This window comes from Dinoponera quadriceps, unplaced genomic scaffold, assembly GCF_001313825.1.
Source record: "Dinoponera quadriceps isolate SergipeBrazil2010 unplaced genomic scaffold, ASM131382v1 scaffold32, whole genome shotgun sequence".
In the NCBI taxonomy this organism is placed as follows: domain Eukaryota; kingdom Metazoa; phylum Arthropoda; class Insecta; order Hymenoptera; family Formicidae; genus Dinoponera; species Dinoponera quadriceps.
The window spans coordinates 6,113-29,764 of record NW_014554147.1 but is presented as its reverse complement, the minus strand read 5'-3'; the positions used below and the strand labels follow the sequence as shown (position 1 = coordinate 29,764).

The 23,652-nt window shown below is 38.3% G+C and overlaps 2 protein-coding genes across 3 annotated transcripts; both read right to left on the bottom strand.

Annotated features, from left to right (window-relative positions):
• Positions 1 to 1,236: 1,236 nt before the first annotated feature.
• Positions 1,237 to 1,874, bottom strand: LOC106751761. Of its 2 annotated transcripts, none has more exons than XM_014611672.1 (2): positions 1,448 to 1,874; positions 1,237 to 1,256 (listed from the first exon to the last, which is right to left on the bottom strand). In XM_014611672.1, the coding sequence occupies exons 1-2, from the start codon at positions 1,838 to 1,840 to the stop codon at positions 1,254 to 1,256; spliced, it is 396 nt and encodes a 131-aa protein (XP_014467158.1). In that variant the 5' UTR covers positions 1,841 to 1,874; the 3' UTR covers positions 1,237 to 1,253. The 2 variants fall into 2 exon arrangements, with proteins under 2 accessions (XP_014467158.1, XP_014488748.1); XM_014633262.1 differs by lacking the exon at positions 1,237 to 1,256 and adding an exon at positions 1,285 to 1,345.
• An 11,579-nt stretch (positions 1,875 to 13,453) lies between these two features.
• On the bottom strand, positions 13,454 to 23,358 carry LOC106746967. Its single transcript, XM_014628260.1, has 3 exons — positions 23,083 to 23,358; positions 14,053 to 14,447; positions 13,454 to 13,789 (listed from the first exon to the last, which is right to left on the bottom strand). Exons 1-3 carry the CDS (start codon positions 23,356 to 23,358, stop codon positions 13,516 to 13,518), a joined length of 945 nt encoding a protein of 314 aa, XP_014483746.1. The 3' UTR covers positions 13,454 to 13,515.
• Between the last annotated feature and the right edge of the window lie 294 nt (positions 23,359 to 23,652).

The window sequence follows — 23,652 nt, the reverse complement described above, 5'->3', positions numbered from 1 at the left end:
AAATCGACTTTCCCAGTTTTTTGCTAATAGGGTCGAGGGTTTCTATGAGAGAGGCATAATGAAATTACCTTCGTAATGGCAACAAGTTATCGAACTAAACGGTGCATATTTGGCCTAAATCGGATAATTGTAACTATGTTAAATAAAGCCTCTAATTTGATACAAAAATAATGGATTACTTCTTACTAGACCTTATATTATTGTGACGGCTGATCAATTACAGAATAAAATCATTTAGAGAATTAAACGTTATATCTTTTAATATTGTATCTTCACCAATAATTTTCTGCACCAATTTATCACCATTATTACGAAAAATAAATTATGCTATTGTTTAAATTATTATTTCGGTCCTTTACCTTTTATGTTAGAATAATCAACAAGTAAGCACCGTTTCGATTGCCAAGGAGCTCAACATTGCACAAAAAACCGTTTGGAACCATTTAAATGAGGCTGGATTCAAAAAGAAGCTCGATGTGGGGGTGCCACACGAGTTAACGCAAAATACCTCATGGATCGAATTTCCAACAAATCGCCTCATTTCCAATTTTTTAAATTTAACTAAATTTTTTATATTCATTCATTTTTTCTTTTCCATTCCCTCGATTAGTAGTTCTTATTCAAAACTCAGATGATCTTATCCCAAATAAAAAAATTAAGTTCTGTGAAGTAAATGTGTATTCTGCAAATGTGAAAATTGTCCCTTCCTCTCCTGGACCTAATTTGCCGATTTTCAAATATATTTAAGTCTCGCGAGTTCGTGAAATACGGTGATTGTATATATCTCCTCGAAGTTGTAATATAAGCATCAATTAACACAGTATGATACGAATTTTTCAATTAGATCGATTTCATCTATTTCTTTTGTCTCTACATCAAGTATTATATGGAACTGATTTCAGGAATGAAAAGTTTTGTGAAAGGATACTTACGTTAAAATCTTGCAAACAATTTTTTAATAATATTATATTTACATATGAGGTAACATTTAAAAATTATAGTAAGGTAAATTTAAGAAATGTATAGTATTGGTTTATTGATAACTTACAGTGGCGTCACGAAATAGAGTACAAAAATAGTGAAATGTTAATGTTTAATGTGAAATTGTGAATAATAAAATAATTGGATCACACTTCATAAATAGATCGTTGATGGGAGGAAGACTTTCATAAATTTTAAAAGAAATTCCCGGTTTAACCACTTGCGGTGCAAAGAGATTCTCGGTTGCGCGTAGTAAAACAATCGAGCGGGAATCACTTCGCGGCGCATTCAGGCAACGTTCAGCGGGAGGGTTCACGAAGAGAATATAGAGAGGCAGAAGGATAAAATTACATCTGTATCAATACTAAATTTATTTATTAATAATCTTGCAGGGTGTGATACTTTTCAAAACAACATTTTGCCCAACAAGAATATGTATTCTAGATATTCTTGTATATTCCCATACTTGCGTTATATTTTCCGCGTCTTTCCAAATCCATTCCTGGGATGAAACATTCCTTTCTCTATTCTCATTCTGAACATCTTCCTCGTCGTCCGATAGAATTCTACGCCGATTCCGACTTGGAAAAACAATTTGTTCTAAATCACTGTCAGACTCTACATTGTCTTGTCTTCTCCGTTTATTTATAGAAATAATATCACTGGCTTCGCTATCACTTTCCATTTTATAGTCTGGGGTCAATACTGATAACTTTACACGATGAAGAGCAAGCAGAAACTGTGCCTCGGTAAAGAATTTTATTGAACAGTGGACGTGCCACGCACGTCTTTTATCTTTCTGCAACAATCGCTCAACGACGTGCGTAACACGTCGCTGGCGTTCCGGTAACAAAAGCATGTTGACGTGGGTAGCACGTCTTTTCACCGCAAGTGGTTAAAGGAAGATTTCCTTACAAATCGCTGAAGTTATAAAAATATGATCCAGCATACTGCTTGTGTGAGAATATCAAAATATATTTTGAACAAAAATTTTCCCGGTCGTTAGATTGGACAAGGTGGAACTATTTAATGATCAGTACATTCACCTCAACCTGTTCGACTTATTTTTGGAGAGAAATATATTTTTATAGAACAATAAAAAAAATGTTTTTGCAAATACCAACAACTGCTGAAGATATGCGTTAGCGTACTGATATAGCATATGAAAACATCATCGGCGACTCTTTAAATAANAAAAAGAATATTTCGACTTTAATTGCTCATAACTTTATTAAAAATCATCGTAGCAATTCGGAAAAAGGAATCTTATTGTTGAATTTTTATTATATCAAATGGTTTAACTGCTGATTTTTTCTTATAGATTCATGAACAAGTTAGAAATAGATGAAATATAGTAAAAATTCGCAATTGTTCACTTTTCCATTGGGATTAAAAAACAATTATGTAGAGTAACAATACAATTTTTACCATTTTTTGAAGATTTAAGTAAACTGAATTAGGAAATAATTGCCTAATTCAGAATAAAACAGTTATTATTTTTTTCATGATAGTCACTATAATTTTATGGGACAAAACGTACAAAAAATTGTGAAATTTCTTATTGCCTATAAAATTGCCTAAGAATAAAGAAAAAAATTAAAAATAACTTTGAGTATACGTTAAAAAATTGTTTTCCGTTATATCAGCAATACATTTAATCTGCAAGTGTTAATATAAACTATAATGTTTTGTTAAAAATAAATTATTTATTTAACGAAATTTGAAAGAATACCGCCACCATTTGTATTACTTAAACATACAACAAGGAGGATACATAGTGGAATTTTTCTTAAAAATTAGCTCCGTACTTTTCGAATTTGTTTATTTTGTTGTGCTGATTTGTAGTAGGTTTGTGTAGTAGGCTACATTTTGCTAAAATTATAAACTGTTATGAGAAAAATGCGTAAGAAAAAGGAAAAAAAATGGTTTCTTCGCCAGGACCCCACTATTCCATTATTACAAATATTTTAATTGCGCTAAGTTACACTAAGTTATGCCAACATTGAGCTAAAGTAGAATCTTCCAAAAATAATAATGGGAGAAATAAAATGAAAAAACAATCCATGATTTAAAGCAAAACAGGACAAATTCAACGTTTACGTCCGTATTATTACATAAATCGAAAAGTTCGGTCCATCTAGTGGCGAGTAGCTATAGTTAGAACTGTCAGTAACTCCAATGTCTAAACCAAGCTAAATTTTTTAGTTTTACCGTCTGTCAATAAAATTCATTATGTAAAGATACACGTTCGCCTCAATAACATTGTTTATTACTGAATCGAAAATTTGAGCCAAATAAGCGTCATTTACACAGTGCTTTTTTTGCTTTAAATGGAAGGAAGCTGCTGCTGAAGCTCATCGAATGCTTGTAGAAGTTTATAATGATACTGCTCCTTCCGATAAAAAGTAGAGAATGGCTTTGACGCTTTAAAAGTGGTGATTTTTATGAGAAGATCAAAGAGCAATCTGGACGGCCAAGAATTGCAGGCATTGGTAGATGAAGACCCATGTGAAACGCAAAACAACTTGCAGAAGCATTAAATTGTGCTCAATCTGTCATTTCCTATCGTTTGGAAGCCTTGGGAAAAGACAAGGAAGAAAAAAGGGTTCCATATGAATTGAATCCAAGAGACGTTGAAGGACGAAAAACCATCTGCGAAATTCTGCTTGCTAGACAACAAAGAAAAGTGTTTTTGCATCGTATCATTACTGGGGATGAAAAATTGATATATTTTGACAACCCCAAACGTCGAAAAACCATTTTCAACCCCGACCAATTCTCAATATCGACGCCAGAGCGGAATATCCATAGAAAAGGGGCAATGCTCTGTATTTTGTGGAATCAAAAGGGTGTTGTGTACCATGAGCTGTTAAAATCTGTTCAAACAGTCAAAGAGCATCTCTGGCAAAAACGAATTATCCGTTTGAGCCGATCATTGCACGGAAAACGACCGAAACATAAAATGAGACATCATGACGTAATTTTGCTTTATGACAATGTTCGACCTCACGTCAAAAACTAGTTAAGGAAACTTATAAGCACTTTGCTGAGAAGTGCTACCTGATGCGGTTTATTCACCAAACCTTCAATGCTTATAAAGACATCGAAAAATAGGTCTTTGACTGGATAGCCTCCAAAGATGAATCATTCTTTCGCGGCGGAATTCGCTTGCTGCTCGAAAGATGGGAAAAAATCATCGCTAACGATGGACGATATTTTGTTTGATGTACTACTTCATTTTGTTTCTTAAATAATTCATATATTTTGCAAAAAAAACGGACGGAACTTTCCGATTTAACTAATAGTTAATCAGAACGACATATAATTGCATATTTGATTTGTACTAACAGAGCTATATAAGTTTGCATAAACTTCAACTTCGCTAGCATAAAACTTATTAGCATAACTTAAGAATATAATTCAGCATTGATATAATGTTTAAAAATTATAGTTATGGTTATGAACATATACTGCGATCGCGAAGAGCCGCGTTCAAGAGTAAAGTGCGTTTCAAATTTTGTGCCTGTAAAACTGAAGCTTGTGATGATTTGTGCTGCGTTGGCACAATTTAGATGTGCAATTCTATCTTGATACAAAGTATAGAAATCGTGATTATGGACATAGATTTTTGACGATGCAGTAATATATCCTTATCAGAACCGATTCGATCGACTATCCGTCGAGCTGTGTACGGCGCATTGCGCCACCTTAATCTTTTGAAATGCGCGCTACAGAAATCCTCACGCAGGGATTGCAAGCTCGAAACGCGTGAACAACACACGCTACTTACATGTTGTTTATTTAATTAGAACATTGCCAAGCAAAGACACGTCGCTTACCGAACTGAACGGGTATAAAAGCTCATGCCGCCGGAAAATCGGCAGGAGAACGATCTAAACTTTTATCAAGCGAGCGTTAGCGAATGAACGAAGAACTTCTGATACTCACGTCATCGAGCGACGATCTGGTAACCGGGGTAAACGTGCTCGCTACCTCCGTCAGAGTGTTGTTGACGCCGACCGTCTGCTCACCCCTGTCGAGATACCGGGTTCAGTATGCTCACGATCGCCGTCATGTTTATGCAAGCTCTCGATTTCCTTTGAGTCGAAACGTTGAGAGCGAGATCCGGCGTCAACATAATCGCGGCCTCTGTCCTGCTGCTGCAGACTCTCCATCGAACGCCAGACTCTTGCATGAACATCACAGCGTCTCTACGCGCGTCATTACACGCGCACACGATCAGCCGCAAGCGCTAGCGATCCACGTACAATTGAGCGGCGCGTTACTAAATTGTCAACGCGCCATCACTACGTGTACTTCCGCGAACCGCCGTATCTCGTGTGCCCCATCCGTTACGTTACAAGTCCCGTCTCTGATTCGGCCCGCGTCAATTTGGGATAGACCCGCGTCATCCCGTACGCCACTCGCCCTGCGAGCGCCACGCATCCGAACACAAAGCCCACCTCAAGAGTCGCGCTTAAGCGAGTCACCGACACCCGTGTAAATACAACTTATAACTCTTGCTATCTCGACACACGAATAAACGCTACTGTTAATCAGCTCACAAGCTTACATTTCATTTACCCGGCATCTGACGAACCAAATCCGCTGCGAAAGTAACGAATGGACCGCCGCCGGAATTTGGCCGTTACAGATTGTGAGTGCAAAAAACAACGTTTAAGAATAAAGTGCTCTTAATATTTTTGTGTTAAAAAAAGTGAAACTTGTTCTAACTTTTGCTACGCTAACAATACTCAAATATATAATTTTACCTTGGTACGTCTAAAAATAGTAATTATAGATATAGATTGCAAGCGCAAAAGGCGTTCAAGAATAAAATGCTCTTAATATTTTTGCCTTAACAAAGCTGAAATTTGTACTAACCTGCGCTACGCTAATATAACTCAGATACACGAGGTGTGTTCAGAAAATAAAGGGAATTTTCGTTTTTTGAAAAAAATATTTATTTATTCGTCTACATTAATGTTGTCACCTTCAAAATAGTCTCCATTAGATATTATGCACTTGTGCCAGCGCTTCTTCCAACCCTCGAAACACTTCTCAAACTCGATCTTTGGGATAGCCTTTAGCTCTTTCAGCGCTTTTAATATCATCTATGCTTGTAAAACAACGGCCCTTTCAGGTTCCCTTTATTTTTGGAAATAGGAAAAAGTCACACAGAGCCATGTCTGGCGAATATGGAGGCTGGGGCATCGTTACAGTATTGTTCTTGGCTAAAAATTCATGAACAAGCAATGAAGTGTGAGCAGGTACATTATCGTGGTGCAAAAGCCATGAATTGTTTTTCCACAAATCCTGGCGTTTTTTTGGATTGCTTCACGCAAACGGCGTTGAACTTGTAGGTGGCACTCCTTATTGACCGTTTGACCTTGTGGCAAGAATTCATAATGCGCTATGTCATTAAAATCGAAGAACAAAGTGAGCATAACTTTCACGTTCGACCGCATTTGTAGAGCCTTTTTCGGTCTTGGCGAGCCAGAATGCCTCCACTGGGACGATTGAGCCTTAGTTTCGACGTCATATCCGTAAACCCATGTTTCGTCACGTGTTATAACACGTTTCAATAATTCTGCATCGTCGTTGACTTCATTTAGTGACTCCTGAGCAACTTCCATTCGCCGATGTTTTTGTTCAAAATTCAACAATTTTGGAACAAATTTTGCTGCCACGCGTTTCATACCCAAAACATTCGAAAAAATTTCATGGCATGATCCAATCGATATGCCAACATCATCAGCGACTTCTCTGATTGTGATTCGGCGATCGTTCATAAACATTTCTTTCACTTTTTCCACGTTTTCATCGGTTGTTGATGTGCTGGGGCGTCCGGGGCGTTCGTCATCTTCAACGTCTTCACGGCCATCTTGGAAACGCTTATACCAGTCGTAAACTCTTGTTTTACTCATAGCAAACTTACCATAGGCCTTTGTTAACATTTCACACACTTTGTTACACTTTACTTCATTTTTTACGCAAAATTTGATACAAATTCTTTGATTCATTTCTTCTAACAAACGAAAATCGCCGAGATCATAAAAACACGACTTATCTTAGCGGCTGCCACAGACAAAGTAAACAATGAATACGGCTGAAAATTTTATCATACTTCAGAGGCTTGTATACCAACATAATAAAAAAAAATTTTGACCATCGGACTCTCCAAACCCGCGAAATTTAAAAATTTCCGTTATTTTATGAACACACCTCGTATAGTTCTGCCTTGCTACGAAGTCTACAAATAATTATGTACATAGACTGCAAGCGCGAAGGGCCGCGGTCAAGTATAAAGTGCCTTTAAATGTTTACGTTGGCGAAAGTGAGGTTTGTGCTGATTTGTGCTACACTAATGCAACTCAGATATACAATTCTACCTTGAAACGAAATCAGGAAATTGTGATTATGGACGTTGACTGTTGTCGCATAAGGCCGTGGTTAAGAGCGCCTTTTAATTTTTTGTGCTAGTGAAGCTGAAGCTTGTGCTGACTTATTCCATGCTAGTACACATCAGATATGCAATTGTACATCGTTTGGTTAACTAAAACAAATGTAGATATTAATTTTGTTCTATTTTGCCCACAATCGCTTTTTTTTATTTATTTTTCCTAATATTATTTGTTCAGGTTACTACTTTAGCACAATGTTAGCACAACTTGACACATTTAAAAAATTGCAAAAACCGAAAAGTGTAAGGCAAAAAACCGTTTCTCATTTTTCTCGCGCATTTTTCACATTATTCAGTCTATTTGACAAGAGAATGAACGACGAAATTTTATCTTGGAAACCGTTAGAAGGGGGATTTGAACGCAAGCAGGTAACGAGACCCTTCTCCCAAGATGTTTTGTATAGAAAGCCTTAGTTATTTTTTAACCTTGGTCACAGAAGGACATATTTCACCATGAGTGTCGCGTACGCATCACGTTACGAAGCCGTGTTTCTATATTCGCATCCGAAAGGACCAAAAATGTCATACGGAAAATTGGCTACTGCGAATTTGTACTGCGTGGAAACAAAACAATGACGTTGACGTACTGGATTGGCTTTCACAGTTTGCTAGATATAAATCCCATAAAAATGTTTGTGGGCTCATGAAATTTAAGCTCCGAAGAGAAAAGATATGGATCGTCAAGCAGTAAGTTCGGCAGATTCGATTTATATGGAGGTCTTTGTCTAAAGATTATATTATAAAATTAGTGGAAAGTATGGCTCAGAAATTACATGATTATTGATAATGGAGGCGACTGGACAACTTATTAACACGTTGATCGCCACGTCACCCAAATCTGCATGACGGCCGTCTTTCAGTGGAGGCCCCATCACCCGATTTCGGGTGACGCTTTCTTTCGTCCAATTTAGCAAGATTTTGCAAGTAACTTGCAGTAGTTTTTATTTGTAACACAAGTATTTTATAATAATAATAATATATGTAAACATATGTAGAGATAAATAAAATAATTTTTTAACAGGCTTTCGCAAACCCTTTCCACAAATACCCTCATGCAAACGAAAATATTCTTACATTAATTTATTTTTCAGTGATATTCTCCAAAACAATCTATAAAAAGTTGCGGTGTATTAGTACAACTAGAGCAATATGTTCCTGTTTTTTCACATTTTCCTAGCTTCTTGTTATTGCAAAATTTGCCTGCTTTTCTGATAACAAAGAACGCATATTCTTCTTAGTGTTTTGTTCTGAGGATCTTTTCGAATTTTTATATTTAGAGTGATTCTTCCTTTATCTTTTTGCTTATTGTTATTAGATTCACTATGTTGGAAATCTAACCATTCTTTCATCAAAATCTCCCTAAATTCGGAAATTTTGATTTCTTTATTTGACTTTGCCTGGAATACGATGAGTGAATTCACGATGAATGTTCCAATAAACAAATGGAGTGCCAACTTCCAGTACCACTTGAAGCTTTTTCGCAATGTTGTTGCAATGTTTCTTTCGCAATACGTACGAAACCATCTGGTCGCTCCTGTCAATGCCACACTTCCTATTATTGTAATCAAATACGGCTATTAGCTTAATTTTTGGAAAATTTTCTTGACGAATAAATGAACTGGAGTTTGGTACCAGAATGGGCGCATGCTTTGTAGAAAGCGTTTTTATGTCCCTCATCTCATCTCATTGCACGTACATCTCTCCACTTCAAGATGACAATCCCGTTGTTATCTTTTTGCGATATTATTAGACTTCTTTTCAATGGGCAGGACATAACATTATTTTGAAGAGATTTCTTGTTATTGCGCACAGTCCCAACAGCACGAGTTTTTCAAACTTAAAAACCTTACCGTCAATTCCTAGCTTGTATAAAAATTGTCTGCATACAAAGTACGTCCTTCTTTCAATAATTTTTGTGCAAGTCCGCAATAGACGTATTCGACTAGTCCGGTTTGCTTGACTCCGCTAGTGTCTCGTCCAGAATACATTTTTATTGACCATATGTAACCTTCAACGTAATTTAAACAATTTTATCCTATATTTATATGTTTTATCAGGTATATACTGTTATGCCCGTGTCTTGATGCGCGCGCTTCTAGCGCTCTGTACGTACAGCTGATTCTCTTGGCAACGAGTCGTAAGCAACACATGATCAGGGTTGACGAATAAACAACGGGTTTGAGAGATTCTCTCTGGGGCGGTCGAGTCGTCGTGCCGTGCGCGACGGTCTTTAGCGAGAGAGAGAGAGAGAGAGAGAGAGAGAGAGAGATCTTGAGTCTGCGTGCTTTCTTGTAAATAGCAAATATATAGTTGAAGTTGTTTCCCATTTAACGTTGTGTCGTTTTATTTCCCCGTGCGAGTGTAACAATAATGTCGAAATATCAGCCTTATCCTCTAAGAGATTATTGTCTCATCGATTACAATATCTGGGCCTGGTGAAAAAATCTTTTGATAATTTTCACTTAACATGTTTACCAGTGGCAATATTGTACCGAGTCTATTACCACTCTCTATTTTTTCATTATTTGCAAAATGCAAATTTGCTAACAATAGCGAGACGTTACGCTACGCCGCAATTAGTTGTACAAGGAGTTTTCTGACCAATATTTAATTTTTGATTGTCTTACTAAACCTATCCAAATTATAAATTCAATAAATTTTCTCATTGCTTTAGGAGAAACTTTTCATTCGGCTGTGTTCAGCCGTTCAGGCTGTGTATTCGGATGTTGCAACAATTTTTGTTCCAAATATCTGTCTCCATAATCAGAAGATCTAGTATTGGTTCATTTAAATATAACGAAAGAGCTTCACCTAGTCTATTATCTAAAAGTAATTCAATCAGAATCCCACTTTTTCCCGTAAATATAAATGACTTTTTCTTGCTAGTAAATTTGGTCCACTGGGTGGTATTGAGTACACCACCATCATCATTATTTAACTCTTCTTCTTCCTAATTTCCTTAAGGCTTCCTTAAGCTTTCCATCTTCGTGCTCCTCACTCTCCGAACTTGAATTTGATGCAATTATATTTAGACACTATCATTTCAGAGGGATCACTTCATCACTATCATTATTATAACTTTCACGTACATTTTTATATTGTCTAGCAGACATTGTGAGGGCACAAAAATTACAGAAATGTATGTAATATATAAATATTGTACGTAATATATATATAATATTTAAATATATGTATGTAAATTATAGAAATATTCTAAGATGCAAAGACTTTGAGATGCAGTATGGAACTGTCGAATTGAATCGAACAAAAGCAAGCGAAAAAATATTCGAAGTAATTCCTTATCTCTAGGAATTCTATTCATTGGGTCATATTATACCTTTCGAGCTGACAAACCACGATGTATACATTATTGCATCATGGGCTATTCCGTTACCCGAATTTATTTTATGACAAATTTATTGTATGACATATTGTATGACATATTCTAAAATGAAAAGAAACTGCATAAAAATTAAAAATAAGAAAAGAAATTGCTTCTAAAACAATTCACGTTTCACTGGAAGAACAAAGAGATTAATTATATTGGTATACAGTGGTATGGTTTTGTTCTGGAGGAGCTGAAATGTGTTTCTAAGGTAATTTTCGACGCTGATTCAAAATCCGCAGTCCGTTTTTAGTTGTAGGTCGTCAGGTTTTCGAGATATTTGAAAGACCCATTTTTTGCCGTTTTTGCCTCAAAGGCTTAATTTATCCAAAAATTAAAAAGTGAACGGCTGCTTAACTTTGTCTATTGTGTTATTTTAGGTGTGTATCACGCAATAAGGACCAGTGGTAATTGCTGAGCATACCTTTATCTAAGAAACCTTGGTAATGACGCTCAATTCTTCGCATATTCTGATGCAATCGCTCGCCTTGCTTATCGCTTACTACGTCCGTTTTCCAGGAAAAACTCCATGTGGGAATGTAGAAAATGGAGCTTGAGCAACATGCGAGCACCAATTTGACGATAATTTTCCAGCAGATCCGCAACTATTTGCCTGTAGTAGTCGTTTTTCCGATTGTCAAAAAATTTACGGACAACTCTTTTGAAGTACGCCCTTGCTGCCTTCTGCGGCTAACAAATTTTGCGAAAAGTGCTGATCGTTAATTAATTCTCTTATTTGTGGACCCATAAAGATTTCCTCTTTGATTTTGGCAGAAGACATTTTTGGAAACTGTCGCCAAATACTGAAAAGCAGGTCCGTTCCGGTCGAACGCTATGACATAGTTATTCATTAAACCAAGTTTAATGTGCAGAGGCGGGAGAAACACGTCTTGTGGGTCTATGAGTTGTTTATTTGAAACGCTTTTTTTTACCAGGTGAAAATTGCTGTTTCTCTGGACAAGATGTTCTGGTGTAATGGTATATTGTTGCACGATTGTCCCATAGGCACAAGAAGCAAAAGTGTCTTGTAAAGCCGCTCTGCATACCAGTTAACATGCCGGTCACCTGTAATGATGTAATGAGTCATGAAATGCAGACTGAAAGTATTTGATCAAATTCAACCTAGAATAGCAGAAATATATTCCTGCATTTCTAGGTTGAATTTGATCAAACACTTTCAGATCGCCGCATATGTTTCATTTATGGTCGTTGTATTTGATCACATGTAATATTTTACCCATCGCCTCGTATGTTTTTTTCATGTTGACTGCGTGAGCAATTGAAATGGACGGCTCTTGCTTTCCATTATGCAAGAGTGCGGCCTTCAAACTGTACATAGAACTGTCAATAAATAGTCGTCAAACATTTTTGTCATATGGTTGGTTCATCTTTTGAAATAAACCTTGAATGTCAGTACAGAAATAGATCTGTTAATTTTGTTGAAATATGTATTGCATTCGGCATTTCTGTTACTGAAATATGTGACTTTTGTTTTGCTTGACAGATATTTTCACTGTTGTAGTCGTGATGCCAGCAATTCAGAGTCTTGCTTCGATAAATGTAAATCACAAACTAAATCGTTCAATTCAGCGTATGTAATCAAATGCATATCGCTCATCGTGAATTTGCTGCCGCTGCTATCTGCAGGTGTCATTTCTTTAGACTCTGGGCTGGACATATCCGGACAAACCGGCAATGGATCATTTAGTCTGCGTGGAACCGACATTGTGACCGACAGAACAATCGCATTTTTCACATTTTGTCGAGTTCGTTTACATATTCCGGTTACTTTAATCAAACAGAAGTAACAGTCCGTTACGTGGTAACTCGGCTGTCTCCAAATGACTGAATCTTTGAATGGCAAATAGATTTTTTCGCCCGTCGACCACCGATATAGCTTTGATCTGCAAGCATTATAAAAAACAGATTGTGTTTTCTCGGTATTCATGGTTAGTCCAGATTGTCCATAGTAAAACCAAAGTAGTGCAAATATGAGAATTTGAGCAACTCTTTGATTGCGTAGCTCTTTTTCGCGACTATATACACCCACAAACGTAGCAAAAAAAATCGTATTAGTTTTACATGCTCTATTCGATATTTTTTGTTATTGAAATTATCTGGAAAAACACGCGCACAATGAATTTGCTTCGAATAATCTACTGTAAAGATGAGTTGTCACCATAGCGACACGACAGTACTGCCACCTGGCGATATCTCGAAAACCTGACGACTTGGAAAAATTCTGGCTCTGGATTTTAATTCAGCGTGAAAAATTATTTTAAGAAAAGTTATCAGCTACTCCAATAAAAAAGTTGACTGAAATTTGTAAACTAGTGTTATAGCACGTATATTGGTAATGCGTTACACTGCGATTCAGCGTGAATTTCGGCCCCGGGAAAACATACTCGATTTACATTGGGAGGTCAAAGTGTTAATAATAAAGTATCACAGTCTAAATTATGCATAATGCGTGTATTTTATTTATTATCCCAATTCGTTTTTGAGTTCCGCCGTACGCTTTTGTCAAACAGACTGTAAGTATATAATTCGAGTATAATATTTTTATATATTTCCTCTTAATATAACACAATCTGTCTTTTATTAGGACATTAAGCATTTACGAGGGCAAGGTGAAAAGTTCTCGGCCTGACAATGAAAGACTGTGACTTTCAGTTAAAAAGCGATTTTATTTTTCTACATAATCTCCCTTGACTTCAACACACTTGGTCCAGCGTTTCTTCAACATCGGTATTCCTTCCCGGAAGTGAGATTCTGGAAGACTGTTAAAATATTCATCTACGGTCCTCTCAACTTCTTCATTGGACGCGAAGCGCTTTCCAGAAACAAATTTCTTCAGGTTTGGGAAGAGAAGGAAGTACGAGGGTGCCAAATCAGGAGAATAGGGGGGATTGTCGAGCAAATCGTATCTCAAATCCCGCAGTTCTCCCATTGTCAACACACTTTTGTGTGCAGGTGCGTTGTCGTGGTGAAAGATGATTTTTTTCTTCTTCAAGCCAGGCCTCTTCTCGCGAATTTTGACATCGAGATGGTCAAGAAGGTTGGAGTAATATTCGTCTGTAATTGTTCTGCCTTTTTCAAGGTAATCAATTAACAGGATCCCTTTGGCATCCCTTTGGCATCCCAAAACACACTGGCCATGACCTTTCCGGCAGATACATTCGACTTCGCTTTGTTTGGCGCTGAACCACCGGCTTCCACCCACTGCTTCGACTGCTGTTTGTTTTCTGGCGTGTAGTGCTGGACCCATGTCTCATCCATGGTGACAAATCGCCGCACAAAATCGGTCGAATCCCTCTTGTATCGATCCAAACATTCCTGCGAATGTCGTTTGCGCATTTGCTTTTGATCAGCATTCAGCAAATGCGGCACCCATCTTGCGCAGAGCTTTCGCATACCTAATTCTTCGTGCAAAATGCTTCGCACCCTTTCTTCCGATATGCCCACGGCCTCAGTCATCTCATACACCTTTACTCGCCTATCGTCCAACACGATATTGAGCACCTTTTCGATAGTTTCCGGTGTGGTTGCAGTTTTTGGCCGTCCTTCACGTGGGTCATCTTCGAGCGACGTGCGACTACGTTTAAATTCAGCTGCCCACTTTTTAACGGTTGAGATTGAAGGAGCAGAGTTCCCGTAAACTTTTGTCAACTTCGGATGAATTTCCTTAGGTGTTAACCCATCCAAAACGAAGAATTTTATGACCGCACGATATTCAAATTTATCCATTTTAACGAAACGCGCGCAAGACGTGTACTGCAAAGACTCGTTTACACAAACTACTTGAGCGAACAAGTTGAAGCCTCTCATACGAACTAATGATATGTGCGCGCAGGCAGGAAACGTAAACTTTCGCCGATTGGAATGCCATTTCTGGGTCAGGCCGAGAACTTTTCATCTTGCCCTCGTATAGTGATAATGAGAGAATGGCGTGGAGGTTAAATGTCCCTTGACACTACACAAAATTAATGTAGATTTGTTATTAATATTACTTTATCAAATCATGCGGAATTTTGCGCTTTAATCTGTGGATTGTGGTGTACTCGTTCATTAAACCAGAAGCATTTGGACGTTCTATGATTATTTCCTTGTATTTGATTGAATAATTTCTGATTTTATCCTTGACGGTTGGTATACAAAGGTATTTATGTTGTTGGCTGTTAGTAATATACCAAGGTGTGTTGATTATTATTCGAAAAGATTTGGGTTGAAACCTCTGTAGGATTTCGACATTGGAATTTACAGCAGTGCCCCACAGCTGGATACCAAATGCTCAGATTGGCTTTAATATGGTTTTATACAACAATAATTTATTGCTCAGAGGAAGTTCCGATCTGCGACCAATCAACGAGTACAACTTTCTAAGTTGGAGTCCTAGTTGTTTGTGTTTTGCGAATATATGCAGTTTCCAGGTGAGTTTTCTATCCATGCGAATACCTAGATATTTAACATCATCAGCTTGGGGAACAGGTTGCCCACTAATGATTAAAGGAGGACATGTGTTCTTATAGGTAGTAAAAGTGACATGCATCTATTTAGATTCATTTAACTTGATGCCCCATTTTTTAGTCCAATGATAAACTGCATCTAGGCCTTCTTGTAAAGTTTTAGATATCAAGACAGAGTTACTATTAGCTGCATCAGAGCCGTGTCGTCCGCGTAGGTGGCTGTCATTATTCCTGTGGGATTTGGTAGTTCGGCTGTGTACAATAGGTAGAGCACCGTGTTCAGCACATTGTCATGAGAGACCCCTGCCGATATTACATTCAGCTGAGTTATTACATCGTCTTGTTTTACCATTAAGTGGCGTTTTTGGAAATAAGACTTTAATATGACGGATAATTATATTGGAAGGTTTTGTTTGATTTTGTATAATAATCCGTCATGCCACACTTTATCGAAAACTTGGGAGATGTCGAGAAATACTGTCGAACAGTATCGTTCTGCCTCAAGCTCTTTGCGGATTCTCGCCGTTATGCTATGTATTTGTCCAACTGTGGCATGTTTTTGCCGAAATCGAAATTGGTGGTTAGGGATTAGGTTTTTGCTCGTGATTATTGACATCGTTCTTTGAAACAGAAGAATTTCAAAGATTTTCGCCGGGAACGGTAAGAAGCTAATGGGCCTATAGGACTTGACATCGGTCGGAGTTTTACACGGTTTGCATATCATAAGTAGGCAACTTTCCACCTGGGAAGGAACTGAGCATGCTCTCAGTATAGCATTGTACAGGAAAGTGAGGAACTTTATTCCTTCCGGGGGTAATTCTTTCAGGATCTTTCCGGTTATCAAATCGCATCCGGGAGTATTTTTCGGATTTGCCTTCTTTATGTTAGTTGCTATCTCATTCATAGTGAACTTCTTTATTGATAGCTCGATATCTTGTTTAATCTCTATTATTTTATGTATTTCCACTTCTTCTTCATCACTGGTTCCTCTTGGATTGTAAAAGAGTGCTTCGCGAAGATAATTTGCAAAAACATTTGCTTTTTCCATTGGACTTCTTGCCTATTCTCCACTCTCTTTACTGAGAGAGAGATGAGAGAAGATGGGAGATGAGAGAGGATAAGCATTGTGGTTGCTTGAACTTTTTGGTTGCTTTCCACTATGAATAGTCCGTTGCTACAGTAGGATCTAAATTTCTCAGATAGCTCTGAAAGCACAGATTTTTGTCCACATTAACATTTTTTGAACTCCTTATTGGTTTAATTTATTCTTTAGCAACGGAGGTCGAGACATTTGCCATATTTTTCGTAGCTTTCTTTTTTCTACAACTTTATCTCTGATAATTGCGGAACATTTAAATGCAGTTTTCACATTATGATTTGGCGAAATGTAATTCCATGCTGCTTGCTGGATACAGCGATTAAAACGTTCTATTGCATACATTACATCATTCACCGTCTTTAAGCAGGTATTTAGTGTTATAAATCCCCATAACGCACGTTTGACTTTAAAATTGCCAACCAAAAAGTTCAAGCAACCACAATGCTTATCCTCTCTCATCTCCCATCTTCTCTCATCTCTCTCTCAGTAAAGAGAGTGGAGAATAGGCAAGAAGTCCAATGGAAAAAGCAAATGTTTTTGCAAATTATCTTCGCGAAGCACTCTTTTACAATCCAAGAGGAACCAGTGATGAAGAAGAAGTGGAAATACATAAAATAATAGAGATTAAACAAGATATCGAGCTATCAATAAAGAAGTTCACTTGTGTCTTAGCGTAACAAGAAAGTCTTCATATCGTAACTTTGATTGTATGTTTGGGTGGACTGTACATTACTGAGGTGTTAGTCGGACCGTCCCATTCTTCCACCACCACATTGGTTGCCTGGAGATAGTCTGTACTGTACTGATTCGCCCCGTAATGTTTTATGTTATCGCGAATAATAATGGCTATACCTTGCGCCGAAACATAAAGGTGCAATGTTCTACAGATGGTATACCTCAGAATACAGATATGGCTTTTGACAGTGCAATGAGTCTCTGAGATTAGAATTATATCTTTCTCATGTTCATAGATAAAGTGTTTTAGTTCCTGTATATTATTTGGAAGTCCATTAGCATTCTAGATTGCGATTTTAAGTAAGTTGTCCATTATATAAGTTTTGATATTAGCGTTACTAATGTATTTAGCATAGTGCTAAATTGGCTTACTAATTCTTTTATCGTTTCTTTTCTTTGGCCGATTTCGAGTGCTTGTATATACGATGTTTGGATTGAATTTGTATTCGTACATAATAATATTTCTTAGTTTTCTTTTCTTGAGCTGTCTTGAGTGGCTTGGACGTAAGTAAAATTATTTCTTGGTACATTTGATTCTGTGCGAATTTCGGGTCTCGTTTGATTATTATGTTTTAGAGTGGTTATTTCTTTTTCTCTTAGTGTGAGGTATTTATTCCTTAAGAGGTTTTTGTAGATCATGCGACCTTTATAATTCGTTGGGTGAATGTCTTCACACAAAACGCATTTAAGATTGCTAAATCTATCTTTCCTTGAACAAGCCGCCGTTGAGTGATCTCTCGCTCATTTGACACATCTTGGTTTTCGATAAAAATAGTTTCTCGTATGACCGTATCTTTGACATTTGACACATTGTGGGATTACCTTTTTTGGTTATGGGCTTCAAATTGAACTCGATAGTTATGGAGGGATTTGACGTTATATATCTCCTTGTTATTATGACCTTATTTTAGTTCGACAATGAAAAGAAATAATGGCTTCTTTGTTATGCTTCGTTTTAGGTTCCAGATGTTCCTTATCTCATGTTCAGTGTTATTTATTGCCTGTTTAATATCGTCCATGTTAATGGAATAGTGGACGTTCTTGAGGATGACTCTAAAGCTTCTCTCCTGCTTTGGTTGGTAGGTGTGAAATTCTATATTGCTTGCTTTTAGTTGTTTAGTTATTCTGGTATATGTGTATGAATCTTTTGGTTACACCTTAACTCGTTCGTTATTTAGAACCTTAATTTCAAATTCAGTTTTAGCTATCTTATTTAATAGATTGATTAGAAGTTGTATATTTGCTACTTCCGCAATAAAAATGGAAGGTTTAGAAGTCATCGTTTCTGCCCTTTCTTGTTGTCATTATCTACATCTTGATCAATGTTACTAAATCTATTTGTCGTTGGTACTGGAAAGCCAGGCTAGTTTTTTAACGATTTGCTTTGTTTTGCTATTCCGTTTACTGTTTCAAGGCTATAACAATTTCTCTTTTTGCTGCGAGTAATTTTCCATTTTTCTTCAACGGATTTATTTTTCATTTTCTGCTCACATGCTGAGTTCCGGATATCTAAGCTTGCTATTTCAGCGTTTGATAAACAGGATATACGAGGTCTGTTCAAAAAGTATCGCGAATTTTGTGTTTTTTCAAAAATTATTTATTATTCATGAATATCTATTTTGTCTCCTTCAAAGTAATCCCCATCAGATATTATACACTTGTGCCAACGTTTTTTTCAATCCTCGAAGCACTTCAAAAAATCATTTTTTGTGATCTTGTTCAGCTCCTCTTTCGATGCCGTCTTTACCTCCTCAATCGTAGCGTAGCGTCGTGTGCCTCTTCAGTTTCGGGAAAAAGAAAAATTCACAGGGGGTCAGGTCTGGGGAATACGGTGTGTGCGGCATCATTAGTGTGTTGTTTTTAGCCAAAAATTCGCGCACAAGCAACGATGTGTGAATAGGGGCGTTGGTACGAATTTCGCGGCGACCCGTCTCATGCCCAAATCATTAGTAAAAATCGAATAGCACGAGCCAATCGATACGTTTAAATCCTCAGCAACTTCTCTAACGGTGATTCGACAATTGGCCAATACTATTTTCTTTACTTCATCAATGTTTTCGTCTGTTGTTGACGTGCTCGGGCGTCCGGCACGTTCTTCGTCGTTCACATCTTCTCGGCCATCTGAGAACATTTTGTACCACCGATAAACGTTGCCTCGGTCCAAGGTAGCTTCACCATATGCCACAGTCAACATTCGGAATGCGTCCGCGAACTTAATTTTGTTTTTCACACAAAATTTGATACAGATTCTTTGATCCATTTTTTGGAATAGGCAAAAATCGAAGACGAGCCAAAACACGTCCAAGCAAAACAGCTATCAAAGATAAACTGAATATTCAAAATGGCCGAACTTGTCGGCATAAGTGAGGGACATGATTACCAACATAACGCCACAAAAAAATCGAAAATCAAATATACGTAACCCGCGGAAATTCAAAATTCGCGATACTTTTTGAACAGACCTCGTAGATGGTAACATAGCTTTACTTACGGAACTCAATCTACGTCTTAAAATTTCTTGCGTCGTATGATGATGAGTTCCATTGTCTCATTTATCAGGGTGTTTCTGCAAATTTAACTTCAACTTATTCCTTGCAAAATCCATGGGGCCGGCCTCCGTAGAGGGTGGATTTCTCGAATTAATGTTCCGAATACCACCTCGGATAGTTTCTGCCAAATTTGTTACTTCTATTGTTCTTCTACCGCTTAAGCCAGTTTGCTAGTTTTGGTCCACCCGGGGAATTTTATTTTCCAGGTACCCTCCGTTTTTAGATAACGAGGCACCGGCGAGCTTTTCCCGATCCGACATTTGGGGAGGCGCCCTATAGGGAACTAGAAACCACTCACGGGCGAAAACAATATAGCACAAATCTAGTACAAATCAGCATAACTGTCAAAATAAATCAACTCGAAAATAGGGACAATTTCTTATAAGCTTCGAATTTATGTTTTATTGTGCGCGCGCGCGTGTATGTGTATGAGTATATCAATCAGCTGAGAGCTTGCAAATGGTCATTTTGTGACTCTAAACTCATTCATGAATATATTTATATATATGTACGCATGCGTTAGTGTGTGTATGTGTGTACTTATATATAATATGTATATATATGTATATATATTGTTACGTCCCGAAGTACTCCCGGGACTCCCTCCTTTCCTGTTGCTAAATTTTTTTTCCTCTTTTCTTTTTTTTGCTCCTTTCCTTTCCTCAACTCTTCGTCCCCCTTCCTTACGTTATACCTTTTTTCCTTCCTTGTCCGCCTCGGTAGCCATCCGGTGACAAGCACCGAGACCGCTCCTGCCATTGCTTAGTCCTGTACCCATAGCCAGTACGGGCACAGGAGCGCCGCTACGCGCCGAAACCACTGACTGCGCCGGACCCCCGCAACATACGCGCCTCCCCGAACCCGCTATACTTACCGACCGCGCATCCGCTAAGCCCACCCCGTTTTTTTTCCTCTGCACGAAAACCCGCGCTTAGTCTATCTTAAAATTACAGGAAAGGAAAGGGCAAGGAGAAGAAACGAACTAATTACCTTCTTTCCCTTTCCTTATTTTCTCTTCTCTCCTTCTCCCCCCCCCCTTCTCCATTCTGATAAGTCCGCGATTTTCAGATGTCATATGTAACTAGACGAACTAAATTTCCCGACTCCGTGAGAACGGACGTGCATGATCCGTCTCACCTTATCTTAGTAAACTCGAGAACACCGTGGAACACCAAGTCTGGTGGCGTTCCCACCGAAAATACAAGCCACGCAGTTGTAGGAAGAAGAGGGAGTCCAGGACGAGCCTATAAATAAGGGCCTCGTCTTTAGGAGCAGCAATATCAACTCTTCAGCAGTAATAATTCTACGAGCAAAACGCTCATTCATTTTGTCAGTTAATTATTCTACGAGCATTTATTAAGTAGTAGCGAAAGCATTATTCTTCAGAATTCAATGAAAGTAGTGATTCTTCAAGAGAGCAGTAGAGCGCATTTTTTTCTCAGTCACTTAGCTTCAGTTCGGGCAGTGAATTTGCTGATTTCTTTGTCACACGAGTCAGTCGCGAGTTCTTAGTGAAATCCTTTCGGTATTAACTCTATCTCAAGAAGCCGCACCTCAGAAAAAGTTGTGTGACGCTTCCGCTAGTGCCAGACAACGCGCGAATCTCAGCCCTGCAGCCAGTCTCCATCTTTTTTCAAGGACAAGGTATCTCACTCTATCTACTCTATAGTACCGACCGAAATCGAACGCAAATCCATCTTTATAAAGTAATAGTAATAACGCGAACCAGCACTCATAAAGCGATACTATTCGACGCGGTTAATCATACTCTATCTTTTCGTGTCATAAAAGAAAATCTGTTGCTATCTCGACTTAAAATTGTCTAAATTTCGCGAGGATAATAGTAAATTATATTATTTCTGTCCCAATTTATTTTGTTCCTGTTTCTTTCCTTAATGACCCTATTCATTCCGCGATTCTATGCCAGAACCATGCGTAAAACTTCCCACCTTTCCCCTCGGCTAAGTAGCTGCTAAGCGTGGCGGAGCCGCTCCCGTCGCGCGCGTCCCTGACCATTTAGGACGTAACAATATATATATATATATATATATATATATATATGCAGAGTTTGCTAAAAGTTCTGGAACTTATTATTTTAATCCGAAAGCTCTGGTTAATTATTTTAAAAAGTAATGATTAAATAAAAAGTTTTGAACAAAAACTGTAGGGATTAGGAAAAGCTATCAGACGTTGATAATATTTTGGCTATAGAATGACCTTGAAAAGCATTATTACGATCAATATAGAATTATTCCATCTTACATGGAACCCCTCATTTTTTGTTACATATTCTTATAGCTGATGTTAAGACCTTTCCGAAACAATGGTTACACACCTTTTCTCCATAAGAAAACTCTATCCCGAGTTATGGAGTTTGAAAGTTGCAATTTCGCGGGGATTAACATTACCCAAAGTGTACCGCGTGGAGGTTGCACGGTCGGATTTACAAGGTGGGCCAGTTAAATCGGGACTAATTTAAATTTGATTTTCTCGCTAACTTTTACTTCCTGGGTAAATGTTTGCTGGAATTATATAGTAGTGCACACGCAACTGTAAAGCAGTTGTGAAGTAAAATGGCCGAGTCAACACAAGTTCGGAGCTTAACCGAAGAATTGCGATTGTCGAAAGTGTCACACCCGGGAGGTGCAAAGGCGTGACGAATATTTTGGGTGTTCGGAATGATTGGGTCGTAAAGTGTGGAAATGACGAAACGTTTGGAAAATAAATAGATTTATTAAAAAGATCATAATGTTTATTTCTTATACCGGTGGAAACCTTGTCCCTAACCTGCGTTGCGTACGGTTACGATGACGCGAGATAGCGGTTACCCGAGAAACACGACAGCGCGAGGTGCGATAATAGCAAGTGCGGACGAGCCCACGCTTAGGATCAGCGTTGATCTTATATAGTGATCAATTACATTCGTGAGGGGATGTATTTTTAGCAACAATCGGGTGGATACGTGTTGTTCTGACCCGTATAGTGGAATGTGCAACGCGGCACTCTCTTGTAACAGGGTGCCTTATTTTTGTAGTGCTGTCGAAGCGTTCTTAGTGACGTTTCGACAGCTATAGTGACTGAAGTAATGCACGGTTATAACAAAGGTCTTCGCGCTGGGCTACGCAATCTGAGATTATAAAATTCTTCGGTTACCCAAAATCGACAGTTTACCAAGTAGCTCAGAAGTTTTCGGCTTCTAAGCAATCCGAGGATCGTTCCCGTGATCCGGTAAGGAAGAAACATTCACGTGAAATGATATCAAGGACCCCTGAGATATTGGAAAAAGCTCAGGATTTGATTTTAAAGGATCCTGGTATATTGTACAAAAATTGGCTTCTATCTTGAGTGTGAGCAACACCACCATGCAAGGAATTGTTGAGGAAGACCTGAAACGTACATCTTACCTCATTAAAGTGCAACAAATGCTTTCGGAAGATGCCAAGATCAACAGAGTTGCCCGCTGCCGCTTGTTGTGCTCGTTCAAGAGCGAAGCGTCTGGACGCCTCAGTTTTTTTCCAGACAAAAAGATCTCCATTTTGGATGCCAAGGTAAATCGTAGGAACGACCGTTGACTTGCCCAAGACCCCGAGGATGTCTCTGTTGTAGCCAAGACAAGGTTTCCAGCGAGCGTCCACGTGCTCGGCGTCGTCTCTAGTGATGGTGACGTCATGCCACGCCATTTCTTTGAGAAGAGCAAAATGGTCACAAAAGTAGTGTACGTGCAGGTTTTATCGACGGTAGCAAAGCCCTGAGTGGAGAATATAGCCTCAGAAAGGCTGTACATATTTAAACAAGTTGGCGCACCTGCTCACACGAGCCACCTGGTTCAAAACTGTTTTTCTGACAACGTTGATATGTTTGGTCAAACGCGTTTTGGCCCCCAAATAGTCCAGACCTTAATCCATGGGACTACTACGTTTGGAGCGTTGCTGAGAGGGTCAGTAATAAGTCGAGGCACCCTAATGTGTCATCTC

Coding starts and splice junctions, on each gene's coding strand:
- LOC106751761 (XM_014633262.1), bottom strand. CDS start 1,840: ATGCTTTTGTTACCGGAACGCCAGCGACGTGTTACGCACGTCGTTGAG.
- LOC106746967 (XM_014628260.1), bottom strand. CDS start 23,358: ATGGCGTGGCATGACGTCACCATCACTAGAGACGACGCCGAGCACGTG. Junction 14,448..23,082: donor ATTTGTTGCACTTTAATGAG/GTAAGATGTACG, acceptor ACCGTTAAAAAG/TGGGCAGCTGAATTTAAACG. Junction 13,790..14,052: donor AACAAACAGCAGTCGAAGCA/GTGGGTGGAAGC, acceptor TGCACACAAAAG/TGTGTTGACAATGGGAGAAC.